At 62.7% G+C, this 10075-nt stretch overlaps 2 protein-coding genes across 3 annotated transcripts; both read left to right on the top strand.

The window, feature by feature from the left end:
• Nucleotides 1-218: 218 nt before the first annotated feature.
• Nucleotides 219-6059, top strand: SLC39A3 (solute carrier family 39 member 3). Of its 2 annotated transcripts, none has more exons than XM_048927715.1 (4): nucleotides 219-276; nucleotides 898-980; nucleotides 2743-3043; nucleotides 3553-6059. In XM_048927715.1, exons 3-4 carry the CDS (start codon nucleotides 2837-2839, stop codon nucleotides 4291-4293), a joined length of 948 nt encoding a protein of 315 aa, XP_048783672.1. In that variant the 5' UTR covers nucleotides 219-276; nucleotides 898-980; nucleotides 2743-2836; the 3' UTR covers nucleotides 4294-6059. The 2 variants fall into 2 exon arrangements, with proteins under 2 accessions (XP_048783672.1, XP_048783673.1); XM_048927716.1 differs by lacking the exon at nucleotides 219-276 and adding an exon at nucleotides 290-316.
• Nucleotides 6060-6652: 593 nt separating this feature from the next.
• Nucleotides 6653-9736, top strand: DIRAS1 (DIRAS family GTPase 1). The gene is made up of 2 exons (XM_048927472.1): nucleotides 6653-6888; nucleotides 8260-9736. Exon 2 carries the CDS (start codon nucleotides 8272-8274, stop codon nucleotides 8866-8868), a length of 597 nt encoding a protein of 198 aa, XP_048783429.1. The 5' UTR covers nucleotides 6653-6888; nucleotides 8260-8271; the 3' UTR covers nucleotides 8869-9736.
• Nucleotides 9737-10075: the final 339 nt, after the last annotated feature.

Genomic DNA, 10075 nt, shown 5'->3' with positions numbered 1-10075 from the left:
CTCCGTTTTGTTCTGTGCGCTGCCGGGCCCCATCAGCACCGCCGTGCGGACAGCGCTGCTCCGTGCGCTGCCCGGAACCTTCCGTTGCGCCGCGCGTTTCCGGCGGACTCCATTCGGCGGCGCCCGCCCGTTGGGCGTGGCGGGCTGACTGACGGCCGCCGCGGCCAATGGGAGGCCGTCCTTTTCACCGCAGCCAATAGGAGAGCGCTTCACCAGAGAGCGGGGGCGGGGGCCGTGCGGGGGCAGCCAGGACGGGGCGCAGGCGGGGGACGGCGCGTGAGTGGGGGGCGTTGGGGCGGGGAGTTTGGGCTGTGAGGTAACGGGAGCCGGGGGCCGTTCCTGAAGGGGTCGGGAGGAGGGGGGCGGGGATCCGGTCCTGAGGGGGAGCTGGGACGATCGGGGGGGTTCGCTATTGAGGTAGCAAGGAGTTGGGGGCTGTTACTGGGGGAACTGGGGTTGAGGGGGGGGGGGGGGTGTTACTGAAGTAACTGGGGTGGTGCAGGGGCTGTGGTGGGATCTGGGGCCTGGGCGGGGCTCGAGGGCTGTGGGGCTGCCCTACAGCGGGGGGGGGCTCGGGCTGTGGCCCTGTGCGCAGGGCCGTTGGGGATCTCATCCCCCTCCCCGGTGCTGTCCCTGCAGACCCCACCTCGTGCCCACGCTCTGGGAGGAGCCCCCAGCACGGCCCCTTCCCCCCGGGCTCCCTGTGTGCTCTCAGCAGGCATCGGGGGGCGTCCAGAGGGAGGTTGGGGGCCCGGCCTGCTTCCCACACCCCAGCAGCGTCAGGGCACAGATCTGGGACGTTAAACTTCACACTGTCTGTTCATTGCACTTTCTGTTGCCCAAATATTTTGACGGTAAGCCACGCGGTAACTATCCCACATTCATTCTTTGTTACAGAGGTTTCTGGGCTGCCAATATATCCAGGAGTCAGAGGAGCCGACCGCTGCGTGCTGGGAGGAGTGGGCTGAGAGGAGCACGAGGTATTTCCAGCTTCTATTGCTCCGTTTGTCACTAAGCTGCTTTCCTCAGAGGTCACAGAGGGCCGTTCCACTGCTGCCAGCAGCTCGAGGCACTTTGCTGGGGCCAGGTTAGACACAAGCAGGAGCAGTTTTCTGGGATTGAGCGGGGGCCAGGCTGACTCCAGAAGAGGTGCAGGTGCTGGAACCCTCAGTGCTGTTTGCTTGCTCTCCTGGGAGCTGCCTGCACATAACAGTTGAGATGCAACCTTCACACCCAGCAAGCAGAGCCATGAGCTCTTCTCTGTGCGATCCCAATGCGTTGTCACTAACGTAAGATGTGGTGTGACGACTTGCCATCACTGTACAAGGTGACACCCTTGTTCTGTTGATGCTCAAACTGCAGTGTGTGCATTACAAAGGCAGTGTGGCTTGTTAGCTGTGTCAGCAATGTGCTGGCAGGCCCAGGGGCAGCATCTCTGCCCATCAGCAGCAGTGACAGCCGCAGCCTGCCTGTCAGCATGTGCCCGGCTCTGCCCTTGTTCAGGCCCAGTGTGAGTCCATCAGTGTCATCTGAGCTGTGCTGCTGCTGATGGACATCACTGAGACACCAACTGAGAGCCAGCCCTGCTGCAGATGGACGGACTGCTGTGACCTCTGTTTGCTCCTGGGTAGGCTGAGCTCGAACTTGAAAAGAGGCTTTTAAACTCCCCCATCATGCACAGCATCCATCAACCCCAACGTACCCGGTAACACAATCACCATCTATGCAGCCTGCTGCACAGGAGGGGTTGTAGTGATTCATCCTGTCAACCCTCTAGGGAAATCTTCCCTCAGGAATCTTTTGTTTTAAAATGAATTTGATGGTCCAATGGGCAGCTGTCCAATTATTTACCTCGTCCAGCACTGGTGCGAGGGTGTGTGTGAGTACAGCTCAGTTTGGGGCTGCTGATCTGATGCCAGCAGGGGTACAGTGCTGCCTGTGCTCATCAGCAGAGCAGAGCAGTCAGCAGAGGCACCTGTTCATGTTATGTAAATAGATTCCATTTTGTCACTTTCCTAAAATCATTTTAAATGGGTTTCGCTGCGTGTGATCTGGAGGCAAACCCGTTTCAGATGGAGTCAGTTTCAGGACCCAGGCTACTACTGAGATGTTGCATTTCTCTCTGGTGTAAAACCACCACCTGGTTTGCCTCATTTGTTACACCCTGTGAACAGTAGGGGACCTCACAGTGCATTTCTGCATGGGGTTTTCCTTTAGAGAGGTGCCAACGGATCAGAGCCACAAGCAGCCAGGCAGCACCGACAGGGACAGCAGAAGGGGCTGAGGAAACTGAATCTGCTGGTCTGGTTTTGAGGACAGTGCAAAAAAAAACAACCCCAAACCCTGCATGAGTGCTGGAAGGGGATCTTTAATTTCATTCCTGAACGAAGCTGAAGGCTGTCAGCTCAAGCCCTTACTCATTTCTCGTGGTTAAAACCAATGTCTTGACCCTTTGGACTCAGGTGGATCTTACTGCGAGATGGAGTGGATTAAAACCTCCACCAGCTGAGGCTGTGCCAGTTTAGTGCAGCCAATTCAGCTCTTGCAAGGTTTTGGAGTTCCTGTTTGCTGCAGTTCAGTTGTGTGAGAGCTCTGTGCCTCTCTGTGATCTCCCCACTCATCGCCTAGCAGAGTGAAGGCAGAGCTCGGGTCCTTCCTGCACAGGGGCTGGCACACAGCTGGGGTGCAAGGTGCTCTTCTACATGCTAAATACACAGCAAAACTCTCCTCTCCTGTCCACAGCTACCAGCTCCAGGAGCTCCTTTCCCTGCACTTTGCCCGTGCTCTCTCTCCTGCTGATGCACCGCTGCTCTGAGAGCTGCTGCAGGGCAGCACCATGAAGATCGTGGCAGCCAAAGTGCTGTGTCTGCTGGGCATCTGTGTCCTCATGCTGGCCGGGTCCCTCCTCCCCGTCAAGATCATCGAGGCTGATTACGAGAAGGCTCAGCGCTCCAGGAAGCTCATCGCCCTCTGCAATTCTTTTGGAGGAGGGGTCTTCCTGGCCACCTGCTTCAACGCCCTGCTGCCCGCCGTGAGAGGAAAGGTAACGGGGTGCCTGATCCCCACGGGGAGCTCAGCTCAATTCCCTGTGGAATTGGAGGCGTTGAGGGCTGTCTGTAACCACAGAGCCCCCTCCTCCCATTCGGGTACTGTTTGGTTGGAAAGCTAGGCTTGTTTGGTGCAGGAGGAGGCTGAGCATCGCCTGGGGCTTTAGGCTCAAACTCCTGACTCCAGGCCCGCGTTTAAACCATCAGTGGTCAGATGGCCACTGAGCTCTGTGTGAGGCTAACAGGTTCCCTGTCTCACCCCGAGGTCTGAATGCGAGGGCGTTAAAGCATCCTGGATCAGTTTAATCTCCCTCTGGAGCTGTGTGAACGCAGCAGGGATATTTCACTGTTACAGAGCCAAGCTTCCCTCCCCCCCCGTGTTGCCTGTTGGAGACTTTCTTCCCAAAAGGAGTTTTGTAGGAAGCCCTGAGAGCCTCCTGGTGATGCTCTGTGTGCCTATAGAGGGCAAAAAGCAGCTGACACAGGGCTGTGTGCTTTGTTCCAGCTCGATGAAGTCCTTAAGCAGGGGAACGTGACCACAGACTACCCGGTGGCCGAGACCATCATGATGCTTGGCTTCTTCATGACGGTGTTTGTGGAGCAGCTCGTTTTGACCTTCCAAAAGGAAAAGCCCTCATTTATTGACTTAGAAACCTTCAACGCCGGTTCGGACGCCGGGAGCGACTCTGAATACGAGAGTCCCTTCATTGCAGCCCCACGGGGCAGCGCTCTGCACGCTGAGCACGGCCGGCTCTCCCACAGCCACGGTTTGAACGTCCACCAGCTGTCCCGCTCCAGCCCCCTGCGCCTGGTCAGCCTGGTGTTCGCTTTGTGCACTCACTCCATCTTTGAGGGCCTGGCCCTGGGCTTGCAGGAGGAGGGAAGCAGAGTGCTGAGCTTGTTCCTGGGTGTTGCCATCCACGAGACGCTGGTGGCCGTGGCTTTGGGCATCAGCATGGCCAAGGCCTCGCTGCCCATGAAGGACGCTGCCAAGCTGGCGGTGACGGTGAGCCTGATGATCCCTCTGGGCATCAGCATTGGGATGGGGATCGAGAGCACCCAGAGCACGGCGGGCAGCATCACTTCTGTGCTCCTGCAAGGCGTCGCGGGGGGCACTTTCTTGTTCATCACCTTCTTTGAGATCCTGGCGAAGGAGCTGGAAGACAAGAGCAGTCGTCTCTTGAAGGTCCTCTTCCTGGTGCTGGGTTACGCGGTGCTGGCTGGGCTGGTTTTCCTCAAGTGGTGAGGTGGGAAACCAAGCTCACCTCCTCCCCACACAGCCATCCCCACCACCCAGGGGATACCAGAGCTCAGCAGCAAAGCCAAACATCACGGCCTGCTGGTATTGCAGTACTGACCCCAAGGAGAACGTCTGCGTGCTCAGAGGGAATGAAGAACAACGCAGCGCCCCAATGCAGGTGCCTCAAGGTCCTGTTGCTGCCTGCTGGATCTGCAGGTGCAGCAGCTCGTGCTGGACACAAACGCTGCAGTTCTGAGGCCGTGTCCCAGGAGCTCAGCACGCATCTCATTCCCTGTTGGTCCACATGGCCACCCCCCTCCTCCCCGCTCCCCCTGCACTGCATTTGGCTGCAGGGTTCTTCCCTGCTGCTCGGGCTCTGAGAAGGGGAGGAATTGCAACAGAAGCGCAGGCAGAGGCAGGTGTGAGCACGGATGGCACAGCTGCACTAAGCTGCTTTTGCTAGCTTAGTTTTGAGCAAAACCTGGTTGTAATAGCTGCCAAAAATAACATCCCTTCTGGGGCTGCTCGGTGCCACTGCTGCCACAGCTCCGAGCTCCATTTTGACCCACAAATGGAGCTTTTCTTAGTGATTAATGAAGAAACGAGGCTGGGCTCTGTGCCCTGCACCATTCCCCCCACCTCAACCCCGTGTTGTGCATTCCCTATAGAAAACCTCAGCTCTGCTGGAAAAGCCTCCCATCCGTACCTGGGAGGCCTTGGGATGCTCTCCTGCAGCCCAGGGTCCAGCAGATGGCAAGAGATGGGCGGCAGTGATGCACAGCAGCGATGTTTCCATGCCAGACACCCACGTTTGAGTCACAGCAGCGAGGGGAGCTCTGCCCGTGCTGGCAGTGCTGAGGCTGTGCAGGGCCATTTTGTCGGTGCTTTCAGGGATATTTCTTCCCCAGAGGCCGATGAGCTGTAGGGCAGAGCCAAGGCTGCGCTGTGCCTGAGCGCCTTGCTGCATCCCCGGGGCTCAGCACATCGCAGTCCCTTGCGATCCGCTCTGCTCGCCCTCATGCTGAGGAGCTCAGCGCTGCTCTCGCAGGGGCTCTGCTTCCATTCTCCGTGGCCATCAGTCGTGCAGCAGCTCCCCCAGGCAGAGCAGAGCTCCTGGAAGCACTGATGGGATCCTAAGGACGTGGAGAAGGGGCTGAGCCGTGCTGCAATGAGCCGAGCAGCAAGAGGGATGGGGGAGACTGCGAGGCAGCATCTTGGAGCAGCGGTTGGCACAGCTGCAGCATATGGAGGCTGATGAGGATCATCTGACAGGGCCTGGTGCTCGGTGCTTTAATTGCTGCGGCGCACCGAAGTCAATTAATCTTGCTTTGAAGCAACCTGGAGTGGCGAAAGGGGGGGGGGAGGAGAGGAAGGGAGCGTTATTTTAGGCCTGGGCTGGCACAGATCAGCAGGGCCTGATGAGAATCTCATTTGTCTCCATGCAGCGAATCCGTGTGTGTTATTGCACCTCTGCCGGGCAGCGCACAGCAGGGCTGAGCTCGGGCATTTCCCCACTCGCTGAGCAGCATTTCCCCACTCACTGGGGGTCCCTGGGGTGCTCTGCAGTGGGACTGATGCTCTGATGTATGGAATGGGGAAAGATGAGGCCCTCCCGACGAAGCCCCGCTCTGTGCTGTGTGTTCCTGGGAAGCCCCCGCAGCGCCCGGCATCGTGGGGAGCTGCGGAGTGAATGAACGGAGGAGGAGCCGCAGTGAAAATGCTGAAGGGAACTCATTCATCCCCTGCAATGAGCGGCATCTGAACGGCTGGTAGCGCTGCCGGGGGTCCGGGGGGGGGGCGAGGGGGGAAGGGGGGCTGCGGCTGCTGTCAGCTCGTCCCCAAAAAGCGCAGCCAAAGCCCCGTGTTGGTGTTTGGGTGCTGGAGCCCCGCTCCTCTGCTGGCTGCTCTTAATAGCAGCTGCGGATTTTAATTGCTGCTGCTCTGGATGGAGAGCGAGCGCCCCGGCCGCACAGCGCCGCCCCCAGAGCCTTTTGTGGGGGCTGCAGCCCCTCGCTGTTAGTAGGGAACGCAGCCCCGGTCCCGTGCCGGTGGTGGTGGGGGAACCGTGAACCCGAAGCGCGGTCCGGTTCCCTTGAGCGGCCGCAGCGGTTCCGACGGCTCTGCCCCCCATCCGGGCGTCCGTCTGCCCCCGTCTGTCCGTCCCCAGCCCCGTCAGACGTCCCCCTGTCGTTGCGTCCCCATCTCCGTATCCGTGTCCCAAGTCACGCGTGTCCCATCCCCGTCCGTTTGTCCCACCCCTGTCCGTCCGTCCGTCCGTCCCCTCCCGTTCCGCCGCCGTTCGGGGCTGTACCGGGGGGTCCGGCAGCCCCGGGTGGGGCGGGCGCGGCGGGCGGGGCCGGCGGCGGGGCGGGATCGGCTCTGCGGCGGCCGCACCGCACCGCGCCGTGCCGAGCTGAGCCCCGCAGAGCCGCGCCGGCCCCGCATCACCGCACCGCACCGGGCGGAACCGCGCAGAACCGAAAACCGAACCGAAGCGAGCGGACAGCGGCCGCCGCATCGGAACCGCACAGCGCCGGGCCGGGCCATGCGCTGACGCCGCGGTGCAGCCCGCAGCCAAGGGCGGATCCCGGGCAGCGCACGGTGAGGCGGCGGCACCGCAATGCGACCGCGCGGGGGGAGCGGGGCCGGGGGCGGCGGGGGGGGGGGGAGGTAGGGGATGCCCCGGGCAAAGGCAGGGACGGCGGGGAGCGGGCGGGCACCGGGACCGTCCTGCCCTGCCCCCATCCTGCCCCCATCCTGCATCCCGCCCCTCCGTTCTGCCCCATTCCCGTCTCTCTCCGCCCCCCATCCCGACCCCAGCCCCGCATGTTTGTGTGTTTCCCCCGCTCCCCCCCCCCCTCTACTGATGGTGCGGAGCTCCGGGGGGGGCTCAGGCGCCGTCTTCAGCATCGGGGAGAAGCGCAGGTCGGGGCTGCACGGGGCTCTGCAGCACCCGTGGGTGCCGTGGAGGCCCCTTCCCACCCCTTGGCACCCCATGGCAGCGGGGATGCGGTCCTTGGCACCGCTGCAGGCAGGTGGCACAGAGATGATGGTGGCACGGGGATGATGGTGGCACGGGGATGATGGCACAGGGCTGCTCTGCCACCACGGCCTCTGCTCCATCCCCGTGCAGCTCTGACGCCTCCAGATGGCACAGAACCAAACCTTTGGGTGCTGAGGCCGTGCTGATGGGCTCTGGCTGCATCCCACGTACTCGCCCAGTGCCAGGCAATGCTGTGGGGCAATGGGTGCCCGTGGGACCCCACGAAAGGGCCGCATCCCCTGGGTGCACATGGGACATGCCAAGAGTGGGGCAGAGCTGACCCCAAAGCAGCACCGTGTGCCATCCCTGTGTGCCCACTCACCTCCTTTGGGATGGCGCTGCCGGCATGGCAGCCCCGTGGCATGGCACGCTTTGCACCTCCCGAGTGCTTGCGCTCTGTGTGGGGAGCAGAGATGCCCCCACATGTGGGGACACCTCGTGGGGACCCATCGTGCCGTGAGCCCGCAGCTGTGTGACACCATCCGCAGGGCAGAGCGGTGGCACAGCGCGGCGCTGAGCTCTGTGCACGAAATGGCCCCTCCTTACTCAGCACATCCATCTCCACAGCGCAGCCCCGGGGCTCTGGGGACCGTCGGAGCGGGCTGGGGGCTGCCCCACTGTGCTGCTCCCATTGCTGGGGGTGTCTGTGTCACACCCCCCCCCCCCCCGGTGGTGCTGCTCCGATCACAGCTGCTGTGCCGTTGGCTGTGGCTCGGCCATATGGCCGCAGCATGGGGGGGGGGGGTAAAAATAGCAAAGGCTGCTGCACCCCAGGCAGGCGGCGAGAGCCACCCCACGGCCTGAAGGGCGGCCCAAGGGCGGGGGGCTGCGCTGGGACCCCCCCCTGTTGCACACAGTGGGAGCGGAGGGCCGGCAATGGGGGTCCATCCCACAGCTGTGATGTGTGCCCTGTGCTCCATCCCTTGCAGCGGGGGGCCACGATGCCGGAGCAGAGCAACGATTACCGCGTGGTGGTGTTTGGTGCCGGCGGCGTGGGGAAGAGCTCGTTAGTGCTGCGCTTCGTCAAGGGGACGTTCCGAGACACCTACATCCCCACCATCGAGGACACGTACAGGCAGGTGATCAGCTGCGACAAGAGCGTCTGCACGCTGCAGATCACCGACACCACCGGCAGCCATCAGTTCCCAGCCATGCAGCGCCTGTCCATCTCCAAGGGCCATGCCTTCATCCTGGTGTTCTCCGTCACCAGCAAGCAGTCGCTGGAGGAGCTGAGGCCCATCTACCAGCAGATCGTGCAGATCAAGGGCAGCGTGGAGAGCATCCCCATCATGCTGGTGGGCAACAAGTGCGACGAGACGCAGCGGGAGGTGGAGAGCAGGGAGGGGGAGGCCGTGGCCAAGGAGTGGAAATGCGCCTTCATGGAGACCTCGGCCAAGATGAACTACAACGTGAAGGAGCTCTTCCAGGAGCTGCTCAACCTGGAGAAGCGCAGGAACGTCAGCCTCACCATCGACGGGAAGCGCTCCAGCAAGCAGAAGAGGACAGACAAAATCAAGGGGAAGTGCAGCATCATGTAGAACCCCGGACTGGCCCGTGCCCCCCGGCCCCCCCCCCTCACCTCCCCGTGGTGGGGCTGTCCCTGTGTGCTCCCTGCGTCTGCGGTGCCTGCGGGGCAGTTGTGGCCATCGTTGGGTTTGGGGACACAGACCCGTGGGGACCCTCGGCCTCGTGGAGTGGGACGGGGTTGTGGGGCCGGCCGCGTGTGTGCTGCAGCACAACTGGACACGGGCGTGTGGGGATGGGATGGGGGGACCCCACCGGGGGCCGTGGATGCCCACCCAGGTCCCCGTATGCTGTGCAACGTGGCAGCGGTGCAGCCACCCCCCTGGTGACGGTCACAGCAGCCCTGGGCTGTCCCTCCTGCACGGTGCCCTTCCCTGGGTGGGAGCCCCCTCCGCTGCCCCCTGCTGAGCCCCCTCCCGTCCCCCAGAGCCGCCAGCCCAAGCACAAAGCATCGGGTCCTGCGCAGGTCCTGACCCAGCACAATCCTGGCGAGCTCGGACGCAGAGCCCTCCCCGCACCCCAAAATCCACCACCATGCGGTCGGGGTCCCCCCTCTCCCTCAGAACCCCCGAGGCTCTGCCCCCCCATCGCTGCCCCACGCCCCCCTGGAGCCCTCTGCTTGTCCCCCTCCCCATCCCCCCGGCCGGAGTAGGGCCCTGCCGCCAGCAGCCCCTCATCCCTGCGGGGTCACCCCTCACTCCGGCCCTACTGCCCCCCACCCCGGGGCCACCCCAATGCCATGGGGTGCACACAATGGGGGGGGGGGGGGCCGTGCCTGCTCCCCGCTCCTCCTCCGGCGTTTTACACCCACCCGACCCCACCGAGGGACGAGGCGACGTGACGATGTAGCCTTTATTCTAGAAATAGTCTTCCTTCAATAAAGAGATAAGAAACGCTGCTGCGTCCCCACGGAGTTGGGAAACGCTGCTGTTCACCCCCCCCCCCTCCCCTACCTCCAGTGGTGGGGTGGGGGGGACGTTCAGATGCACGGGTGTGCGAACGCGTGCATGCACGTGCACGAGTGTGCATGCGTGTACGTGCACGTGCGTGCACAGGTGCTTGCGATCACGAGCATCCACGCAGCCCGTGCGCACACGCGTGCCCGCGCACGGGGGCGGCTGTTGGGTGCCCCCGCCCCCCGCTGCAGCGAGGGCTGACGGCCCCGTGGGGAGGGGGTGGGAGAGCAGAGAGTGCGTCATCATCGTGCCTGTCGCCATGGAA

This window comes from Lagopus muta, chromosome 26 (assembly GCF_023343835.1).
Source record: "Lagopus muta isolate bLagMut1 chromosome 26, bLagMut1 primary, whole genome shotgun sequence".
In the NCBI taxonomy this organism is placed as follows: Eukaryota; Metazoa; Chordata; class Aves; order Galliformes; family Phasianidae; genus Lagopus; species Lagopus muta.
Note: the sequence above shows the minus strand (reverse complement) of the source record. Positions and strands in the feature narration are given on the sequence as shown.